The following is a 23531-nucleotide window of genomic DNA, read 5'->3' as shown; positions in this document are numbered from 1 at the left end:
TTTTATTTTATTTGCATCGTTCTATATTTCTCGGTCACGTATAAGGAAATTTTTCGCTCACAACCTACGACGCTCACGCCGGAATTTCTGCGAAAAAGCTTTTTAACGCTATCGCGTTAAAGACAGTGAACAAAACTTCCTTCTCTTGGAAATGCAGTTAAAGTAGCTGTCATGCTTCACAACCACACACGTTCTGTTGATATGCTTTACAATGCAACATTAAATATTGCATCAATGATGCGTGGTCAAGTGTCAAATGCCAACGTGAGTCAGAATATGTGATTATCGTGATGGCTCCGTGGTTGAAAGCCGGTGCCCCTCTACAAAAGGCGCACACAATACTGCGCCTATACTCCTTAAGGCCACGTAGTGGGTGAATAGTAAATTCGAAAAAGTTTTCATGCACTAAGTGTTTGAAGTACGCACTACGAACAGGATGTCGCTATCACGTTCACCTCCTAAAGGCGAAGCTTTAGGGTCCCCTCATTTTTTTTATTTATTACGCCATCCACCACAAGAACATTTGCAATGTCGCCTACAAGGTAGACAAAAATTAGCCTCTTTATTGTTTTCTTCAAGAACTAGTTACTTCAACTCACTGTTTTTTTTTCGTTTTGATTTTCTTGTTCCGCTGACTTTGCACGTTGCAGACATATTCACATTTGTTACTGTAACTTTTTGCTTCTCTCGTGTTATTCAAGTTTTTTTATTTCCTGCTTGAATTATTTTTACTTTTGTTTTACAATTTAATAATGTTTGCTGGCTTTCTCCAACCGTATTTACTTCCTTAGCGTGCACTGACTCCTTTAATTTGTACGTTTCCGCCATTTTTCTTCCGAAACAGCTCATACAGTTTCGAGCCTCTCGGGGTTGCTGCCTATCACCCAACTTATGTCGTGCTGCTACACTGTGCACCAGTTGGCACCTTCAAGGGCGCTTGGCGAACATATAACACTCTACGACAAGGGTGTTTTGATTCGCCGAAATACCCTTGACATCGATGATTTAGTTTTCCAAAGCACTCTCATTGTTAGGTGTTGTTTCAGATACGGTAAAGCCCCCTTAGGGGTGCAACTCATTTAGAGTGTACGGAGGCCTGCAGAATGTTCACGGGAGAAACACTTCCACTTGCAGTTTGTTCAATGAATGTCCCTCTCCTTCGACAGTTAGTTCCAGAATTTCGGCTAATGTAACATTATTTGCATTTAGATTTCTCCCGTTGCTTTTATTATTAATTCTCAGAAGCTTGCGCCATTGAAACAAACAAAGCTCATTGGATGTGTTACTACAACCTACTATTTAGAGTAAACCTACAAAAGATGTCCTGCCACACTAATATTTTGGTGAACCATCTGCCAAATATTACTCACAGAAAATAAGTTCATTATTAATAGAAGCAATGTTGCAGGATCAGTTGTGTTCAAATAGAAGAAGGGGAAAATGTGTAGTGTAACCAGAAGTTGTATGATGACAACATTTTTGGAAAGAAAATTATAAACCCAGGCAGCCATTCGCAAATAAAGACAACTTTAGAGATACTGATTAATATGAGATGGTAATGATATTCAAGTATGTAAATCAGAAAAGCAGTGTATGTCCCATAATGTCTATTTGCCTTACTCTTGTTTCTATTTTTTTCATTTTGTTCAAACTTTGTCTTCATGTAAACTTGTTTTCATTCCAAAAGAAAGGTCACATATGATATGAACACCAAGCGCCTCAGAGCCTGCGGAGAGCGAGCGATATACCATAGCGCCCCCGCTACCCTTGCCACAGGAGACTGGTATTTGCTGGAGCATTCGCAGGTATTTCTCGATTGTAAACACCACTACAGAGCCTACCTAGCAAGCGCCCTTAACTTGAGGCGTATAATGAACCAGGTTTAGCGCGGTACCTTTCGCTTTCCCCAAGTTTTCCGCATTCTCCTGATGTACAGTAAAGAGATAGGAAAATTAATCCTGAATAGTAAGGAAATTGCGTTAAAGTTTTGTTTGGACCAAAGAAAAGGTGTTACATAGCTATTACTCATCAAAGACTATGACTGTTTCAGAAGGACCAGAGAGACCGCAGAACCGATACGTGTTCGGTTTATTGTTGACAGAACATAAAAAAAATATGCAGAGCGTGCTCTTAGCTACTTCTTCTTCCTCGCCTCCGAGCTCCATTTTTACTCTGTTTTCTACATCTTCCCGCCGGCCAGATTCAACGGAAGCAACCTTCGAGCGAATACAACAGTAGAATCGGCCTCTTGAGTAATTTTCCTTCAGGTGTACGAAGCGAGCATGTTTTCACTAGTCCATCCTTGCCTGGGAAAATCTTTTCGACCTTGCAGAGTTTCTACTGAGTTCTTTTTCGCGCTTCTCCAAGCAGAAGTACATCTCCTTCTTGTACACTTGTGTGACACTCTGTTTTTCTGCTGGCACACTTAAGCTCCCTCAGGTACTCCTTTTTCCATCTGGTCCACCATGTTATCATTGCCCATTTTCTTGCACTCCAGTAATTTAGCAAACTGTATTCTCCGAGTCTGTTTTCTTCCTGCTTCTTCATTGCTTTCCTGCCTCCTATAACGTCCGCCGGTGTGATGGGTTGGGGCTCGTTAGGATAGTCATACACATAAGTAAGAGGCCGGTTGTTACGTACTCCTTCTGCTTCAACAATCACAGTCCGTAGTTCTTCTTCATCCATGAGTTTTCTTAGTTCGGCGTCATTTGAAATCCATTTTCTTTAATTCATTCCCGCATTACGAAAAATGTCTCGTGCTTCTTTGTATATCTTTGTCGATGTCGAGTATTCGTCGGCTCCTAGTAAAACGTCATCGACGTAGATTCCTTTCCGGAGTTGCGCCACAACTGCAGGATATTTCGTTTTGAATTTATTCAAATGTTGATGAATTGTGGCCGCTAGAAAAAAGCTAATTGTAGTAGTTCCGAAAGTAACCCTCGTCATCCTCCATGTTTTTATCTTCGGGCTTGGCATATCTTCGTTGGTATTCTTTCCCACCACATAAATTGCAGTGCGTCTCGTTCATTTTCGAGTATATTTATCTCTGAAAATGCTTTTTTCACGTCAGATGACATGGCGATCTTGTGATGTCGAAAGTTTATCAGCAAGCTTGTGATGCCGGGGTTTAGGTTTGGTCTCTTTTCCAAGTTGTCAATCAAGGATTCACCTGGATTCTGGCTTGACGATGCGTCAAAGACGATCCGTATTTTTGTCGTTGTTCAGTCTTTCTTAATTACTGCTTGATGCGGCATGTAGTATACAAATTTCTTTTGTATATTGAATCCAGCATCTTCTTTGACGTTTTCGGCTATTTTTTGCTCGAAATACTCTCGCAAAGCTTTGTCATAGGCTAGGAGTTCATCTTTATCCTTGCATAATTTCTTGGTCACCTGGATAAGCCTCTTCTCTGCAATGGTGTTGTTGTCGTCCAATGTCACGTTTTCCTTCCATGGTAGCCGCACTTGGTATCTTCCTGCCTTGAACTCCATTGTTGTCGGACGTACTCTAGCACATGTTCATCGCTCATCTTTGTTTCTGGTTTCTCCTTGATTGCCATGTTTTCCAAGTACCAGAATCTCTGCAGTTCGTCCACAGTCGTGTCCGACTTGGCACTTACCTTGAGTACCATAACCGTCGATGATTTCATCGGCACACAATAAAGTCCTACAGGACCTCGGACCGTCAATCCCAATATTGTTTCTATTGCCATTACTTTTGGATGAATCTTACAAATGCGACCAGTGACTACGGTCCAGTAATAGTCTGTTCCAATTAATATAGAAGTTTCCATATTTTTTCTTTCTTTGTCCGTCTTCTCGTTGTCATCAGCCGAAAAAATTCCCATCGATCTTGCTCTTTCGTGTATTGTCAACGGTGGCGATGGTAGCACGTCACAGGATATAACTTCTATCTCCAGTGCCTCGATTGTGACTGGCTCCGAGATGGGATCCTTCCTCACGCTGACCTCGACGACTTTCATGTCTAGTTCCATCTGTCCTTCTCCAAATGATCCTACAGTAATCCTTTCGGATCTTTTTACCTTGCACGCTAGTTTTCATGACAATCTTTTGAGAATGAACGTCCTCTGGCTCCCGTTGTCCAGCAGAAATCGTGCGTAGCACCTGCTGTCTTCTCCCTCCGTCCACGAAAAGGCTGTCTGCAGTAGTATGCGCTTGTGTTCATCAGACTGCTGTGCGTGCATGTTGCAAGACTTGCTGGTATCTAACCGGTCATGGTGGGCGCTTTTACGCACTTGCTCAAAATCACCGCTTTGCTGCTGGGCTGACTTTCCTGCAGGCCTACGTGGTCGACACATGAATGTCGCGTGCCTTCCCTTGCATGTTTTGCAGCGTACGTAAGCGCGGCATATCTTCGCCGTGTGGTAAGGTCTGGTACATCTGAAGCACCTTCGTTCCTGTTGCAAGGCTTCTTTCTTATGTTGTATACTAATGCTTCTTCTGCAATCTTCCGTGTAGTGTCCAGTCATCTCACAGAAGATGCATTTTTTCATTGAGGTGCTTTCAAGCGCAGATGTTCTAGTCCGCCTCATACTGTGCGGTGACTGGGTAACGTCGTATTTTTCCTCTCGAGTTTCTTCTCTGCTGCGTATATATGTATATATGTATATGTATATATATATATATATATATATATATATATATATATATATATATATGTTTAAAAACTCAATAATGTCTTTCAAACTGCTCGTGCTGTCTCTTGACGCTGAGTCCGATTCCGTAGTTGCCGTTTTGTTGTCACCTTTCTTTAACTCCTGCATCTTCATCTCAATCCTCATATCCACCGGTAGCGCAGATTTTACAACAGGAGCTATCACTGTGGCATAACTATCCATTTCCACTCCTAACGACTGCAGTGCTCGTGTATTCACTTGCAACCTTTGGAAGAGTTTCTTCAACCCATCTACATCTTTAGGACTCTTCACTGCTTCCAAATTTGCAAGCTCTTTTATGTAGATCTCTCTCAAATTATCTTCTCGTCCGTAGGTTTCTTTCAGAAAAGCGCTTGCATGCTCATAATTCTGATCAGAAAACTGCAAACCTTCTATGAGGGACGCAGCCTCCCCGCTCAGAGACGCCAGTAGGTAACTAAATTTTCGATTCTTCGGCATGTTCACTCTGTTATGCACCGATGTCTCGAACTGATGCCAAAACCTTGGCCATGCTGTTTTTTTCCCATCAAACTTGATCATCTCAAGACGTGGCAAGTTAACAAGCTCTTGCCTCTCCGAGATTTGGTTAGTACCTTGCACTGAAATCGCCTGTTCTGTGACTATTCTCGTAGTCAGTTGCGTCGCTTGTTCTAACTCGCGTAATCGCTCCTCTATTTTTGTCGTTGCAGCGACGATCTTCATCTCATAATGCAAAACTCTTTCAAATTCTGCCTCCGCGTCGTATTCTTTCATGAACGGTTCTATCTGTTCGTTAACTTGTCTTAGCGTCTGTGACACGCTCTTCATCTGGTTCAGAAGCGTCATAAGTTGCGCTCGGTCGGCGTCTTCTTCTAGCTTCTTATCTATTTCGCTCGTAAGCGTCATAATATTTGCTCGAAGCGTCTTCCGCTTCTTCGATAGGACCTCTTTATTCATGCTTAAAACGTGTTGAAAGAGCTCTTGTCTTTTTATGTGCGTCTCCAACAGTCGTCGGTCGTGATCCTTCTCTCGACGGTTCGTCCTTGAGCCAGACGCCGCTGCTTCGTTCTTCAACCCGTTTTTGCGAATGGGATTAAAGTCTGTGCGTCTGTCTTTAGATCATCCTTGTCACGGCACCATGTTTCAGAAGGACCAGAGAGATCGCAGAACCGATACGTGTTCGGATTATTGTTGACAGAACATGAAAAAAAAAATATGCAGAGCGTGCTCTTGGCTACTTCTTCTTCCTCGCCTCCGAGCTCCATCTTCAATCTGTTTTCTAAAATGACAATACTTGTAGGTTACAACGAGCAAAGTTCATAATTCATGGACCACTTATGTAGTCTTTACTAAGAACACGTACACATGAAAATACGAAAAGATTTTTGTTTAGCTTTCCAAACTTGTTATGCCCTCAAAATAACTTGTTTTTTGTTATTTTGTTTTCTTTTTGGACAATTGTTTCATGCCTTAAGAAGAGTGCTTTGTAGTGAGAAGTTAGAAAGTAATGAGTAATTTTCTTCGAATTCCTCACTTGAAAAAATACATCACAATAGTTGGTTAATGTAACTACTCAAATCTAGTCTGTGTAGTTCCTACCTAGTCAGGAACAGCACAACTGAATTTTGAAAATTTTGTTTCATCAGTCAGACATCAATAGGCAAGTTTGCGTATAGCAAATTATTTACGGCACCCTTCCGTCGATGTGAGCAGCCATTCGGAGCAGCTCAGACCTCAGCATTCAAATGCTTGCACTCCAGGAAGCTCGTGAGGTGGTGTTGAGGCAAAGCATTTACGTTTCCCAAAAGGACACCTAAGCCGGGGTTAATTTAAACCTTGCTAGGCAGTGCATACAGTTGTATTCATCTGTCAATTTAGGAATTGTATGACCTAACTGCTACCATATGTGCATGTCACCGTCCCTATATCCACTCGCTGTAAAACACTACTGCTGAATGGGCTACATCCATACTTTAACCTTATATGCATGCTTTGTCGAATGAGACAAGTAATGGCATTGTTACGTTGTTTATCGTGGCTGCTTCATCACAGTAATAATCAAAAGAAAATGTAAATTTCTTTAGTTGCAGGTATTTCTATTCGATTTCGCAATGACTGAAGCCTTAGTTCGGCGGTTTCGTTCAGTATAATTTAAAGAATCTTGTGCAACATGCTAGGTGTCATACGAAATGCTATTCTGAGGCTACGCCACTTAAAAACGTTACCATTGCAAAGGCGCGATTGCGCGAAACCGAGAGATAAAGGGCAAAACCTGGCAACTGAAACGAATTTGCATTTTTCGGTGCCAAGAATGGCGAATTTTATCACACGTATGCAGTATATACTGCTGATTTGATTATTTCACTCGAAGTCTTGCAGCAATAAAATATTTCTAGTAGTGAATGTAATTTCCGAATCGAAGACAATACAAGTATTCAACGTATGAAGTTTCGAATATTCGCGCACCCTTACTTCGACTGAGAAGTCTGTACCCGTGCCTCAACGTGCGTCCAAAAAGCGAGATTTTACGGCACCTCTATCCCACAACATCTGCGCCAGCCGTTAGATGGCAGCACCGCCCACGGGACGCATCGAACCTGCCAGCGCAAGTCCTCTACTGGGCGTGCGCGGAAGCCCACCAGGGTTTTCTCACTTTGCAGTGCCGTTCAGTTCGTGTGCGTCCTATGCGCTGTGCGCTCCAAGTGCCGGGCGCTCTCAGCGAAAATGGTCGCCCATGGTTCCGCCCAGTGCACGCGTGAATCTCAATTCGTGCTCTTAGCTTATCTTTTATTTTAATACAACGTGGCGCCTAAATCGTCGTATCAAAGTTTCGCCTTCCAAAGTACTGTCGGCAGGTTGAGGGAAGGTGTTCGGAGGTGCACATACGTCTTTGGAATGTGAACATGTAGCTTCAGATGAACTATTTTCCAGGTGCGAGCCCCGGAAAATGGTTGTATATCTTTCTGGGTGGCTCCGCTAACGTTTGGGTGTTCACAAGAAGATGCGTTCTGAAGGATGCAGCAGTAATATTCAAATAGGTTTACGTTCTGTTTAGTTTTTCTTTAGTTTCTTCTGAACTAGTACTCACGATGCCCTGCGCGCCCTTCTTTCTCATACGGGAGGTGTTCTCATCCCCAAACAGAAACAGGACACTCTTGTCTGCTTTCATTCATTTGCTGTACCAATCGAAAGTGACGTCTGTGGAACGGATTTACCAAGGATTACCACGATACTTCACCGGGAGTGTCGCACAAGACGAAGGCCTTGAGTGGAGATACGCTTCGATTCACACCGGCGGCAGGGAATAAGCCGTCCTGTGAGCTACCACGTGCTTCGGAAAGCGCCCAAGTGTCCTGTGACGCTTTCAGTTTGCTTGTGTGCGTGTGTGTGTTCGTGCAGTTCATCGACTTCGTTAGCGTGATTAAAGCGTATTGCTTGGAACGGTTGAGCGACGAAAGCGTGCGTGCTTTGGTTGTATTGTGCTACGCTGGTTGTGTGAATCTCAACGATGGCTGTAGGAGGCTGGTTTAGCGGAGGTGCGCAATCGTCGCTGCTTCATGCCTACCTAGAAACATCTGGGGGTGCGTCTACCGAGACAGCACTTTCGGATCACACAGGCGGCAATGGGAAATACTGCCACCCGGACACATGGCACAGACTTTGTCGAAGTAAAGCAACGTGCACTGCGGGCACAGTGCGTGCGTTGACTCGGTCATTCAGTGCCAAGTGTGTTTCTGTAGTAACTAGGACGCACTCTTACTTGAAACATTCTACGATATTACGAGCAGTCAGTGTGAAGGCGACACCAGTTGAGGATCAGCACAAGCACCGGCGAACATCATCTGATCGGCAACGATGTCAACACCCCACGAAACAACAACCACAAAAGCGAAGCGACGGTGGAGCCGATGCCACCAAAGAACCGGTGTATGTCAACAATGATGTGGAACGTAGGACCGCGTGGATGCCCGCGTTGTGCGCCGGTGTCGTGGCCGTGCTGTGTTACATGAACTCGCTGGATGGTGATTTCGTGCACGATGACGTTGTGGCCGTGGTCGGTAACCCCGACGTCACCGGCGAAAATAGACGACACGCAGCATCTTCGTCGTTGTCGTCGCTTTGGATGAACGATTTCTGGGGGCGACCGATGGCGGATCCTCGAAGCCACAAGTCGTACCGGCCGCTCACAGTGCTCACTTTCAGGTAAGAATAGGCACGCTTACAAGCAGGAGAAACTGACTACTTTGCTTTGTACATTAGATGTGCACGCTGTTTCTAAAATTTTTGTATAGAGACATCATCGCTGTCCCCCCTTCTAACATGCCATCAAGATCGAATCTCATGACACCACCCTAAATGATTGCAAACCAAGTCGTCTGCCGCGGTGGACAGAGTGAACGGTACTCGGCTGCTAATATGAAGTGTGTGATCCCAGACGCGGGGGTCGCACTTGGATTTTGAAGAAATGCTAGATTCTCGTACACTGGATGATATCAGCGCACGTGAAAGAACCACACAGGATTGCTATTTCCGTAGCCGACTGATGTGGCGTGCCTTATAAACATTTCATGCTTTCTGAACGTAAAACCCCAGGTTTTATTAATTGATGTATATAAGACATTCAGCTACTGCAGCTAGATGACACTGACTACGGCGAGACATACAATTTGTTCATCGAGGTGAACCGGAAATTTTCTCTGCAGGTGGTGCATTGAACATCGTGGAAATTGAAAATGGATGATTTAAATATATGTAGCCCTGTCTTGAAACACGAGTTGTTTCTCGAATAACAAAAATTGCTATAAGGAGACGTCTCTTAACATTTTCATTGAAACATGATTATTCTACGGTTGCGATAAACGGCCTCCTACACACAAAGGAAATATCACAAAAATAATATTAGAAATAGAACTGCAGAAGAGACGATCATACTTTAACTGTGTGTACCTTTCGTGTTGGGTTTGTTTATTTAATTCCTCGTCTCTTCTCGACATGTTAAGAAAACTCACTGGCATGGGCATTCTGTTGGGAAGACTGCGAGTTTTAATGACCTCCTACGCTAGATACAGTCACAACGTGGTATTCTTCTTTTCTCTTCTTTTTCAAAGCCACTCAGACTGCCAAGAGACCTGTATCTAGGATCGGCGCCTGTGAGAGATATCTGACTTGAAAGAAGGCGTTGCGTAAAGAGCGACAAAAAGTTTTTGTTTCTTTCTGTGACGGCACATGAGTAAAAATAAAAAGGGCGATAGAAGGCGGGACATCAAAAAGAAAAAAAAGCTCAAGTGCATGCATTCGCCTTTTGAGAAAATTTCCTGATGTGGCAAGCTAGATGGAACTTGTTTTTTAGGCGACAGAAACCTGACCACGTGCTGAATGCAGAAATGATATTAGCTTCGTTATTTCAACAAATAGGCGTTCTTTTCTTCCGCACTTCATGTCTGTCGTCCACCAACATGCGCCAGTCTATAAGCTTGCAGCATTAGTAGTCAATTAAACTCGACAGAACAGCAATACCATAACAAGGTTCTGTGGAAAAAGACTTCGACCGGACATCCTCCACAAACATGGCCCCTTTCTTACAACGTGCTTACCAAAATTTAAGTACACGAGAGCCCTTCATCTTGCTTTCCCACTGTGCCCTTACTCTGTAAGTTTCGACGTGCGTTTCAGTTCACGAGTATACACCATAATATGGGACCTTGCACAACACGATGCCCCAACAAACAGCTCGTTTGCATTTGTCATGCGCAGCCCATTCTCCTCAGCCATGGATGTAGAGGTGGGCGTGCTATAAAAAGACACGGCGCACACATTTCTGTACCAGTGTTTGTGCGTCTAGTATTGGCTGACCGAATGCGGCGTCCCTCTTTGTCAACTATAGCATGTAGTGTGCAGTGAACTTGATTTACAATTCGCGTTATCTGGAGAGGCTTCACCTGCGCGCACAGCTCACTGCTGCTCACTGAACCCCTTTACACTACCACCAATCTGCATGGAAAGTAAGTGCGAAAAATTGAATGGAAAGGGACAGGATTTATTTATGTTGTTTCTATTGAAAGAAGGCGGTAATGGAAGTCAACTGACACCCCACGAAGTGCGGGGATCCCAATGATGGCAGACATATAAAAGAAGAGATGCATTAAATAGTTTGGTACAATTATCGAGCTCACGCTCATTTCAAAATCTGCAGACTCAGGAAGTTTCTACGCGATCTCCCAGCCGTAACTTTGTTAGAGGACTAAACTAGGAAGAAGAACGAAGTGGAATGTTGACTTTTCTCATACACGACATGCATAGGAGCTGAAACGTTAGCGTTGCTGAAGCACATGTGCAGGATCTTTAGTTCTATTTTCATCTTAATAAGATAATGTATACATGCTTATGACTATTGGGCACCCACATTGCTTCATTGACTGATTCATACGAACTCAGTAGTTGTCGGTTGTTGTACGACTGACTCGCCGGGCGTTTCTGAGAATTGCAAGCTTCGACGTGGCGTAGTTTTCGGCGAAGTCGGTGGCAGAGAGGCAATATAATGTGCGAGACAGAGTCACTTTCTTTCAAGTTTTGATCCTGACCAAATTCACTGCGGAGCACCCAATACGAGCTTCAGAAAACAATTGGCCCCGTTTCTGTATGTTTCACTCCAAATGTCGTCGAAAGACTATAGTCTTGAGTCTCAAGAGAGTGAAGAATACGTTTATCTGATGTTCTGCGCGTGAAACTTGGTGATTGGTATTCTGTAGGCGCAGCGTTAGTGTACCTCGATGCGTGCAGCACAGGCGAACGAGCTCATCGAGGTACGGGAGACTGGAGTGCTATCTGGTAGTTATCTTCGAAAACGAAGGATTGCGTGTGCGCCTGTCTCGGAGGCGATAAGGCGTAGAACGCAAAGTGACGGGTAGGTGCCACCACCTTGTCGTCCTAACAAAGAGTTGGAAACAGTTGCCGTTTTGGCATAGCGTTGCATTATCAGCGCAGCGTAATAAACGCTACGATCCTTAGAATTACTTCTGTATGCCTTCTCTAGTGTAAAAAGACACCAGAGAATATTGACATGTTTTCATTGTGCCTCAGATATGTGCAATAATTGCTTTTTAGTTGACAATCGTACAAGGATGAACGCTTGAACTTGAGCAATATTGGTGGGCGCTGTGGATGGGGTTAGATTTTGGCCGTTTCGGGTAGGGGTTTCGATGGACAAACAGACAAATGGACAGACAAATAGACCGACAGACACACGAAACGTTTTGCGTCCAAGTAACCTAAGAAAGACTATCGAAATAAATAGAGGACGAAACAGAGGGAACGAAACAACTACAGACAGTCGGAAATGCCACCCACGTAGAGAGTAAAAATGATTACAAGCTGCATGACAAAGTTGCCGACAAAGACCCCTCGCCACGGCTGCTCAGAAACTTTGTACCGGCAGAAAATGAATGCGTTGCTCAGCACCCCAGGCGAGCTCTTGCTCGTCCCTCGACTACCTCGGCGGCTATTTATCTTCCAAGAGATTTTCTTATTTTCTATTTCTTACACCAGCCCTTGTTTTCGCTGAAGGACCTTGAAATAGGCGAGAAAAAAAAGAAACGTACATGTCGAGGTGTGCAAAATATGCGTCCTCGTTTTGGCGGCCAGCCTTGAAAGCCATGCCTTTTGCACAACTATAATGTGGGCCGTAATGCAGCCTCCACATTGTTGCTTGCGTAAAGTACGTGAAGAGGATGAAAGGAAGAAAATACGCAGCTGGCGAATTTACTTTATTTTGCTGTTGTTGGGATAAATAAGCATCCAGTTGAGAACGAAGCGAGGACGCGCCTGCTTTTCTCTCTTTATGTCTCTTATTACACCTGGTGCCTGCAGTAGTTTCAGGCGTGGGTCAGCTTGACCGACAACTGCTTAAGGTGGCGGTTACATGCCCTCCTTCTCTCAATAGTTTGAAAGGATGCACCAGACGACGCCACTTACCCACGCTTGTAAAAAGCAAGAAAATTACTCGTGCAAGTACATTCAGCATCGCCGGTCACGCGAGGTGGCAGATATTGGCCGAAGAAAACCACTGAACAAAAACCTACAATCCGTCAACTGTGGCCGTCGTTTCAACGACATGACGAAAGGTTTCCCAGTGACAGCTGGCAGACTGAAACCAGCGTTGTTTCACTAAAGTGTATACACACGTGCGTACGCACCCACGTACACAAACACACACTCTTTTTGTCTTTCCAACTCACTCACGTTTATGGAATAACGATTGATCAGGACGTCAACAAATACTTCGAAGTGTTTGAGTGCACTGGCATCACCGCTAACCTTCTTTTTGATGTAGCGACCTTGCCATTGGCTGGATTTAGCGTCGCACGAGTGCATCATTTTTAAAGACGATTGTCTTCCTTTGGGACCTTCGACAGAAAAAATTTAGTCTGTCTGTCTGTCTGTCTGTCTGTCTGTCTGTCTGTCTGTCTGTCTGTTGTATGTATGTACATTTGTCTGTTTGTCCACCCTAACGATACCTGAAACGCCACCAATCGGCCGACCCCATCCGCAGTGCCTACCAATATTGCTCATGATTCAGCGTTCATACTTGTGCGATTGTCAACTAAAAAGCAATCATTACGCATATCTGAGGCACCATAACAACATGTCTATGTATGTGTTCCTTTATACTTGAGAAGGCAGACACAAGTAACTCTAAGGACCGTAGCGTTTATCACGCTGTACTGACAGTGCAACGCGATGCTCAAAGAGGCAACTGTTGCCAATGCTTTGCTACGACAACATAGTGGTGGCACCTGCCCATCGCTTTGCGTTCTACATCTTATCACCTCTGAGACAGGCGGACATCTTTCTCCGCAAGCGTGCACGCCTTCGTTTTTGAAGATAACTGCGAGATGGCACTCAAGTCTAACGTGCCTCCATGCGCTCGTTCGCCTCCACTACACGCTCGAGGCACTCTAACGCAGCGCCTACACAATTCCATTCACCAATTTTCTTCCGCACAACATCAAATAAACGTTTTGTTCCCTCTCTCCAGACGCAAGACTATCATCTCTCGACGACATGTGCAATGCAACATGCAGAATTGGGTCAAATATTTTCTTGTTTATTTCTTGCCACTGAAACTTCTCAACCTCAGCCAATTAGCTTACGTTACAAAAACAGCCAGACACATTTCAGCACAAAATAACCTGAGGATTCTGAGGTTATTTGCTGAGTTTCACCCTTTCCAACTAGATTATAAAATGTTTACTTGAATGAAGTGCATCTGGTTGATGATTAGTTAAACAGCTTATTTACACTTATATAGAGGAGGTGGAAGCTTCTAGAGCCCGTGGTTTTTTCTAAAACTTTTTATGAGTATTACGTGGACCACCTAGTGCATGGGATGACGTGGGATAATCCATAGGTTCGTTCACGCTGTTTCCCGTCTTGCTTTCGCCATCTTTATGCTACTAACTAAATTATGGTAAATAAGCTCTCATGAAGTGTTTGCTTGAAAAAATTCTTCATTTTCATGAAAAGTATATTTCCAAATGCGACGTAATTGTACACACACAGAATATAAAATGGCAGCACAATCGAGCTCAGCGTCACACTTAGTGGGAGGGCGGGAGGAAAGGGGGTTATGCATATTCGAAAATCATAAGGCATCATGGCGACACCCACATAGGAGCCACACCTCTGAACCCATGTTCATGTGTTCTACGAATGTCTTTTTCCTATACTCCGTTTCCCTCATCAGGTGCAACGCTGTGAAGGCTAGTGAGAATTCTTGCAATGATTGCGTTGGCACTAAGAAATAGTAGAATTTTTTTTCGCATCTAAGACATGACTTGTTTTCTTCTTTCTGCTTTGTGCGTTGGAGATAAAAAAATTGGCAGATCCCGTGTACAATGGAATCAATGATATGTGAAGCACGAATGAGAAATGTTGATATGTCTTTTCAAAATCAGCACAACGTTACGAGGTGGAAGTAAATGATGTTGTACATGACTTCCATGCCACAATTATCATGTTCGGGTGTGTCGTTTACCTTCTTCATCTAATCACAACCCGTGATACCAAATTTAGTATATATGTGGAGCTGGCGAAACGGCAGCGAGCACTCTATGAGTGTGGTATGGTGTCATGTTTCTACATGACACGCGTGTTAGGATTATCATGTTTGCACCAGTCATATAATCGTCATCCACTGGCGTCACGTCATACCAAATTTGGCATATGTGCAGCTAGCGAAACGGCGGCGAGCGCATCATCATTGTGGCATGTATTCATGTTGTTACATGACACGCATGTCGTGATTATCATGTTTCGATGTGTCATTTGCCTATGTGGTCAATTGGTGTCCAGTAATACCGAGTTTGGTACATGTGAAGATAGTGAAACGGCCATGAGCGCAACATGCGCGTAGCATGTAGTCATGCTGTTACATGACACGCATCACATGTTTATCATGTTTGCACCAGTACCATACTGTCACGTCGCTCCAGGGGGTGTCGACAAGGTTTATTGACGTCTGAGCAACAGGGCTCTAACCAAGCGCGTCGGTTGGGCTTGTTTGCCAGAGCGGGGCCCACGCGCACTTCTTTCTTGTTTGTGGTGGAGCCTTCACCTTGGCATACGATCCACTACTAGAAGTAGGTGGCAATATTCCTTCTCAACAAAAATAAAGAAAAAGCATCGTCCCGATGCTGTAAAGTTACTGCAAAAAAGCGAAACAAAGTAGCTTAAACAATGAAAAAGGGCACCAATAATAAATGTTAGACGCAATAAGTTCACCAATGATGAGGCAATCGTCGGAGCACAAAAAAACAGGAAAAGTGGTCTTTTAGGAATGCGCAAAATGAGGCCTCATGCGCACCACGTGAACTATGTCAGAGGTCGGTTGTCTTCGTTGTACCCATCGTGATGACGTAGCGTCCGAAACCACTTCGTAGTTTACGTCACTCACGCGGCGTAATACTTACGAACCGAAGTATCTGCTGAGCAACTTTTCGGAGAGGCCACGGCGACAAACAGGGGTCCAAACCCAAACTTGGTTTCCCGGACAGTAAGATACGTCATTGTGACGCATATTGTAACGTCGTGCATCGACCTGTTGCTGCTGACCAATGTGTAGCCGGGTGAGTTGACGAGTTTCCTCGGCACGCTCTGCGAATTCTTCTGCGTCAGTTGTTAATTGATGGCGTCTTCACAAGGAAGCATCGCATCCAGCATGGTCTGAACTTCGCGGCCGTATAGAAGGCGAAACGGTGTAAATCGGGTAGTTTCTTGAACGCCGGTGTTACAAGCGAACGTCACATAAGGCAAAATGCGATCCTATGTATTGTTTTGGACGTCGATGTAGATGGAGATCATGTTTGTGACTGTCTTATTTAGTCGCTCGGTTAAGCCGTTGCTCTGCGGATGGTAAGCAGTTGTCGTTCGATGCCTAGTATTACTTAGTCGAAAAACTTTATCAATAAGCTGTGCAGTGAACGCTGTTCCTCTGTCGGTTATCACTGTAGATGGAGCACCGTGGCGCAGAACAATGTGGCACATGAAGAACTGTGCTACCTCTAAAGACGTGGCTCGTGGTATCGCCTGTGTCTCAGTATAGCCGGTCAAATAGTCAGTTGCAACAATGACCCATTTGTTGCCGTCGGACGATAAAGGAAATGGGCCGAGAATGTCCAAGCCGACTTGGTCAAACGGCTTGTGGGGTGGATCAATTGGCTGAAGTAATCCTGCCGGCTTGCTTGGTGGCGACTTTCGACGCTGGAATTCACGACAGCTTTTAACGTACTGCTTCACGCTTGCCGAAAGTCCGGGCCAGTAGTACGCCTCACTTACTCTGGCGAGCGTTTTCGAGTAACCTAGATGACCAGATGTGGGCTCGTCATGACACGCGGAGAGGACTTCGTCCCGCATGTCCTTCGGAATGACGAGGAGGTAAGCGCGGCTCGTAGAACGGGCGTCTTTTTCTGTACAGGACATTATCTCGGAGGCAGAAAGACGTCACGACGTGAGATAGATGGCGAGGTATAACCGCGCTATGACCCTCCAGATAGTCGATGAGCGGTCGAATCTCTTCATCCTCTCGCTGGCGTCTGCTCAAGTCAGATGAGCTAAGGGCGCCCAGGAAACCGTCATTGTCTTCTTCTTCTTGATTGACTAAATGTATGGGTGCACGCGACAGCGTCTCAGCGACTTCATGCTTCCGTCCAGACTTATATACGATGGTCACATCAAATACCTGTAGACGCAAGCTCCATCGGGCCAGTCGTCCAGAGGGATCACGTATGTTTACCAACCACCAGAGGGCATGGTGGCCCGTCACCACTTTAAATAGACGACCGTAGAGGTACAGGCGCAACTTGGTGATCGCCCACACTACTGCGAGACACTCTTTCTCTGTGGTTGCGTAATTCACCTCGGTACGGGACAGTGAGCGGCTGGCATAGGCTATGACTCGTTCTTTGCTGTGTTGATGCTGGACGAGCACTGTGCCGAGGCCGATGTTACTGGTGTCACTGTGCACCTCTGTGTTAGCATCATCGTCTAAATGCGCAAGAACAGGGGCTGACTGCATCCGCTGTCGTAGCTCGGCAAAAGCAGCCTGTTGCTCGGTAGCCCATACAAACGGTGTGTCGTCGCGTGTCAGGCGAGTCAAGGGTTCAGCTATCTTCGAAAACCCTCTAATAAATTGTCGATAGTAGGCGCACAGGCCCAGAAAGCGCCGAACAGTCTTCTTGTCTGTGGGATGCGGAAACGCGGCTACAGCGGCAAGTTTGTCGGGGTCGGATCGGACTTTTTTCACGTTGACTACATGGCCAAGGAATTTGAGCTCTTCATAACCAAAGTGACACTTCTGCGGTTTGAGTGTAAGATCTGCTGATTGAATAGCCTGTAGCACACTCCTGAGGCAGTGAAGATGTTGCTGGAAGGTTTCAGAAAAAACGGCAACATCATCAAGGTATACGGGACAAGTTTGCCACTTCAGACTAGTATGCACAGTGTCCATCATTCGCCGGAAGGTTGCGGGCGCTGAGCACAAACCAAAAGGAAGGACTCAAAATTCATACAGGCCATCAGGGGTCACAAAGGCCATTTTCTCGTGGTCTCGCTCGTCAACATCAACCTGCGAGTACCCGCTTTTTAAATCCAAAGAGGAAAAATAGTGGGCGCGGCGTAATCTGTCTAACGAGTCGTCGACGCGTGGCAGCGGGTACACGTCCTTTTTAGTCACGCTGTTCAACTTCCGGTAATCGACGCAAAAACGTAGCGTTCCGTCTTTCTTGTTGACTAGGACGACCGGAGAGAATCACGCACTGTTGGAAGGCTCGAAGATGCCGTCGTCAAGCATTTCTCGAACTTGCGTACAAATGACTTCTCGTTTCTTCGCTGACACGCGGTAAGGCTGTTGGTGTACTCGGCGGGCATCGTCGTAAGTGATAATTCTGTGCCTAGTGATCGAAGTCTGGCGCACCTTAGAGGAAGTAGCGAAGCATGACTTGAATTCAAGCAAGAGTTTTCGCAGTGCTGTCTGGTTTTCTGGTGTGAGGTTAGAATTAATATAGATATTGTTTAAAGACGCATCGGCGGCCTCCACTGCGTCTGACGAGAAGCAGATGGGAACAATTTCTAATTCATCTGCAAACGCTAACGAAGTGCCACGGAAAAGGTGTCGGTGTTCGTTGCTGAAATTTGTAACGAGCAGTTGGGATCGGCTATCACGTAGCTGTATGATACTCCTAGCCACACAAACACCTTGAGTCAGCAGGTGTTCAAAATTACTTTCTACAATCGCTCCACCATCTCGCAATCCACAGCATGTGACGTCGAATATAACACTGGCTCTTGGAGGAAGCGTTATACTTTCAGCAGAAACACGAAGAACGTTGGTACGTTGTTGTTCGTCCTGCTTGTCGATTGCTCGGTCGGCTGAAAAGGTGATGGGGTTCTCTTGAAGATCAATGACAGCTCCATACTCCTGCAGGAAGTCAACACCAAGAATAACGTCGCATGAACATTCATGGAGCACAAGGAAACTTGCTACAAAATTATAACCACAGACCCGAACTCTAATCGTGCAGGTTCCAAGCGGAGAGACGGTGTGGCCACCGGACGTTCGAATCACGGAGCCATGCCAGGGCGTGATTACCTTCTTTAGTAGTCCGGTCATTTTCCCGCCTAGTATCGAATAGTCAGCCCCGGTATCAACTAAAGCACCTACTGCATAGCCATCCATCAGCACCGGTATATCCAGAGAAAGCTGCACATATCGCTCAGTCGAATCTACACCCTTTACTGTTAGCATTGATCGGAGGTCTTAAGCACGTCGTGGCTTCACCAGCATATTCAGTGGCCGCAGGTAGTAACGTGTCTAAAGGTAGAGTTGGGTCCCGGCCATATAGTAGATAGAAGGGCGAATATCCGGCAGTGTTGGGACGAGATGAGTTGCGAACGTCACATACGGCAAATGAATGTCCCAATCATGGTGGTCTGGCGCAACGTATTTGGCAAGCATATCGGTTAGGGTCCTGTTAAGGCGCTCCATGAGGCCATTTGACTGTGGATGGTACGAAGAAGTAAATTTGTGCTTGGTATGGCAAGACCTCAGGATTTCATGAACGACAGCTGATAAGAACGTGCGGCCACGGTCGGTGAGAAGTTGTCGGGGAGCACCATGCACTAATATTATGTCGTACAGCAGAAAGTCCGCAACGTCAGTAGCGCAGCTGGTCGGGAGTGCTCGTGTGATTGCGCACCGCGTCGCGTAGTCCGTGGCAGTAGCAATCCATTTATATCCGGCTGTGGAGAGTGGGAAAGGGCCCAACAGTTCGAGGCGAACTCGAAAAAAAGGCTAGTTGGGAACGTCGATCGGCTGAAGGTAGCCGGCTGGGAGGGCAGACGGCGTTTTGCGACGCTGACAGGGCTCACAAGCGGCGACATAGCGTCGAGCCGAGCGGGCAAGTCCAGGCCAAAAAAACCGACATCGTACCCGATCGTATGTGCGAGAAACGCCCAAATGGCCCGTAATGGGAGCGTCATGAAGTTGATGCAGGACAGTGGAACGCAGGTGCGCTGGGATGACAGGAAGTAAGTCTGATCCGAAGGAATCAAGGTTGCGGCGATATAGGATCCCGTCTTTAACCAAAAACATTCGTAGGGACGGGTCGCGCGGCGTTGACTCCAGTTTGTAAATGATGGCTCGTAAAGAAGCATCCCGACGTTGCTCTTCGCCAATGTTTAACAGCTGCGACACGGAAAAAACGTCCGTGATAGCGTCAGTATCGGTTGCTTCGTCAACAGGGTAGCGGGATAAACAATGCGCATCCTGTTGTAATCGCCCTGTTTTGTACATTACAGAGAACGTGTACTCTTGAAGGCGTAGAGCCCAACGAGCGAGACGTCCCGTGGGGTCCTTCAGGGAGGCTAGCCAGCAGAGCGCGTGTTGATCCGTGACAACACGGAATGAGCGCCCGTACAGGTATGGGCGAAACTTGGCGACTGCCCATACAAGGGCGAGGCACTCACGCTCCGTGATAGAATAGTTGCGCTCGGCTGGAGATAGCAGTCGACTTGCGTAGGCTATAACATGGTCGTGTCCGCGTTGTTGCTGCAATAGCACAGCTCCTATGCCATGTCCACTGGCGTCCGTGTGAACCTCGGTTGGAGCTAATGGATCAAAGTGAGCCAAGATTGGTGGCGTTGTAAGCAATGTCGTAAGTTGTGAAAACGATGACGCTTGGTCATGGCCCCATGTAAACGAGACGTCTTTCTTTAAGAGCTCTGTGAGTGGGTGTGCAATGGTCGCAAAGTCCTTAACAAAGCGTCTGAAATATGAGCACAACCCCACAAAACTGCGGACATCCTTTGTGGTCTTCGGAACGGGAAAGTTCGTGACTGCGCGAATTTTCTCTGGGTCTGGACGCACGCCTTGGGCATCGACAAGGTGACCGAGCACGGAAATTCGACGACGAGCGAAGCGGCACTTGGAGGCGTTAAGCTGGAGTCCGGCTCGACGAAAAACGTCCAGAATAGCTGACAAACGATCAAGATGCGAGTCGAATGTGGGCGAAAAGACGATAACATCGTCAAGGTAACACAAGCAGGTGGACCATTTCAGCCCTTGGAGCAATGAGTCCATCATTCTTTCAAATGTGGCTGGTGCATTGCAGAGTCCAAAGGGCATCACTTTAAACTGATAAAGACCATCAGGAGTGATGAATGCGGTCTTCTCGCGGTCCATCTCGTCGACGGCTATCTGCCAGTACCCTGATCGAAGGTCAATAGTTGAAAAATAAGTGGCACCGTACAGGCAGTCGAGGGCGTCATCGATGCGAGGTAAAGGATAAACGTCTTTTTTTGTAATTTTGTTAAGGTGACGGTAATCGACACAAAAGCGCCATGTTCCATCTTTCTTTTTAACAAGGACGACTGGAGAAGCCCAGGGGCTGCATGAAGGCTCGATAATGTTTTTCGCAAGCATTTTGTCGACTTCCTCTTGTAATATTGCACGCTCCGACGCCGACACACGGTAGGAGCGTCGGCGAATGGGGGTTGCATGGCCAGTATTTATGCGATGGGTGACAATGGTCGTTTGGCCCAAAGAGTTGCTGGCAAAGTCGAAAATGCTACGATAGCGCTCAAAAACGTGGCAAAGCGCCGCAGCTTGCTCAGACGTAAGGTCCGATGACACCATTCGCTCGATGTCGGCGCCCCAAGAACGTGATGGAGTGGAACCACTGACTGAGCTGCAGCAATTGTCAACTCTGAAGGGCTCGACATGGTCATCTTGGAGAGCAGTAATTTTTGCCAGGGAGATACCCGGTGCAGAACTTGGGTGGTGAGTGAAAGGTTGACCAGTGGAAAGAAGGTGCGGTTCCTCTTAATCGTCAGAATCATATGCGGCACACCAACCCCATGCGTAAGCATCACTGCAGGAATCGGGGCCACCATGTAATCACCATCAGGTACTGGCGGCGTGGAGGATAAGTCGACATGAGTGACAGAGTTAGGAGGGAGGCGCGTGAAATCAATGCAGCAGAGGCTGGTTTGCGGAGGGCTGGTCGGGTCGGAAAAGAGGGGTAAATCGAGATGGAGAGAACCAGCTGAACAGTCTATGAGGGCAGAGTGCGTGGCTAGAAAATCCATACCGAGTATGAGTTCATGAGGGCAATGTTCGATGACGGCGAAAAGAACGACAGTGCTTCTCTCCCCAATAGACACTCGCGCAGGGCACATGCCAAGAATTGCAGCAGTTCCTCCATCGGCAACTCGTACAGCTCGGTTGAGGGCGGGCGTGACAACTTTTCTAAGTCGGCGGCGAAGGTTAGCACTCATAATTAACACATGCGCGCCAGTATCTATCAATGCACTGACACGAACATTGTCGACAGTAACGTCCAAAAGGTTCCGGTTCGTTGTTAATGTTAATGGAGGATTTCTTACGAAGGTCGTCAACGCAGCTCCACCTCCAGAAGCTGCACGGCTTAGTTTTCCGGTCGGAGATGCTGCGAATAGGTCGGGGAGGCAGCGCGGCGTTGTGGGGCGACCGGGACTGACGACGAGCAGGGGATGGTGACCGGTCGTAACGAGGTCTGCTCAGAGGTGCTGTAGGAGTGGAATATGTGGCCGGCGTTGATGGAGAAAGCGGTGGGGACGCCTGGCGAGCAGAAGTGGTGTGATACTGAGGTGCATAATGGGACGGTAGAGCCCAGCGGCTGCGGCAGTGACGAGCGATATGGCCAACGCGTCGACAGTTAAAACATATTCGCCTGTCATCAAGAGTACGCCATTCGGACGGATTGCGTTGTATGCGAGGTGCAGAAGGGGTACGATAAGAAGGCTCAGCAGAGTATACGGTAGGAACAGGATGTAGGCCGACATTCGATAGCTCCTGACGAACGACCGCTTGTATTAAAGAGATCGTGGTCGGGGAAGGTGCAGGCGTCGGTAATGTCGTGGCTACCGGTTGTGCTGCCTCGACCTCTCGACGGATGATGCGTGTAAGGTTGTCACATCGAGGGGCCTGGTGGAAGGCGTCGTCACACGAAGAAGTGGCCGCTGTGTTCGGAAGGCGCACGATGCTTTGGGCTACGCGGCGGGCTTTAGCTTGTTCGAGACGTCGGCATTCTTTAAGGATTGTGTCGATGCTCGAGATGTTAAAAACCAGCAGGTTGAAAGCATCGTCAGCAATGACTTTCAAGACGTGGTTAACCTTTTCGTCTTCCGACATGGACTGGTCGGCCTTGGAACAAAGGGCCAAGACGTCAAGAATGTAAGATACGTACGATTCGGTAGAAGACTGGGCCCGTGTGGCAAGAGTCTTCTTCGCAGCGAGCTGACGACCAGATGAATCGCCAAACAGGTCACGTATCTTTTCTTTTAAGAGATCCCAGCTCGTTATGTCTGCTTCGTGGCTTTCAAACCATGTTCGGGGAGTGCCGTCCAGGTAGAAAAGCACGTTGGCGAGCATGAGCGTAGGATCCCATCGGTGAGTAGCACTGACGCGCTCGTACCGCTTCAGCCAAGTGTCGACATCGATCGTACCATCACCGGAGAAAGTGCCGGGACTCCGAAGGTGCGGTATTGTGACGTAGGTGGTGGCTTGGACTGATGAGGGCGGCGTAGAGGAAGTACCAGCAGTCGAAGCAGTTGAAAGGTCGCCGATGGTGCGACCGCTGCGCGTCTCCATCGAGGTACGGGGGTCGTCCACCTCCACCAATAATGTTACGAGTAACTTGTTTAATGAGCTATTTACAGCGCAGAGAACCCGACGAGCAAGATTGCGTCAGACCAGCATCCAACGGAAAAACCCACTTCGTCCTCTTCTTTCTTGCAGCCATGTTTAGCCGCATTTTTGTATCAATATCTTCCACATTTGTCATAA

At 46.6% G+C, this 23531-nt stretch overlaps 1 protein-coding gene and 1 long non-coding RNA gene across 2 annotated transcripts in view; one reads left to right on the top strand and one right to left on the bottom strand.

Annotated features, from left to right (window-relative positions):
* The window catches only part of LOC142785036 (uncharacterized), a 131423-nt gene that overhangs the window by 59271 nt on the left and 48621 nt on the right, over positions 1–23531 (bottom strand). The window lies entirely within an intron of this gene.
* Positions 4739–23531, top strand: part of LOC142785034 (protein O-mannosyl-transferase TMTC1-like) — an 80473-nt gene continuing 61680 nt past the window's right edge. The window contains exon 1 of the mRNA XM_075883460.1: positions 4739–8857. Within this exon, the coding sequence (XP_075739575.1) occupies positions 8163–8857 (695 nt within the window). The 5' untranslated portion in view covers positions 4739–8162. The remainder of the gene's footprint in view (positions 8858–23531) is intronic.

This window comes from Rhipicephalus microplus, unplaced genomic scaffold (assembly GCF_043290135.1).
Source record: "Rhipicephalus microplus isolate Deutch F79 unplaced genomic scaffold, USDA_Rmic scaffold_17, whole genome shotgun sequence".
In the NCBI taxonomy this organism is placed as follows: Eukaryota; Metazoa; Arthropoda; class Arachnida; order Ixodida; family Ixodidae; genus Rhipicephalus; species Rhipicephalus microplus.
Note: the sequence above shows the minus strand (reverse complement) of the source record. Positions and strands in the feature narration are given on the sequence as shown.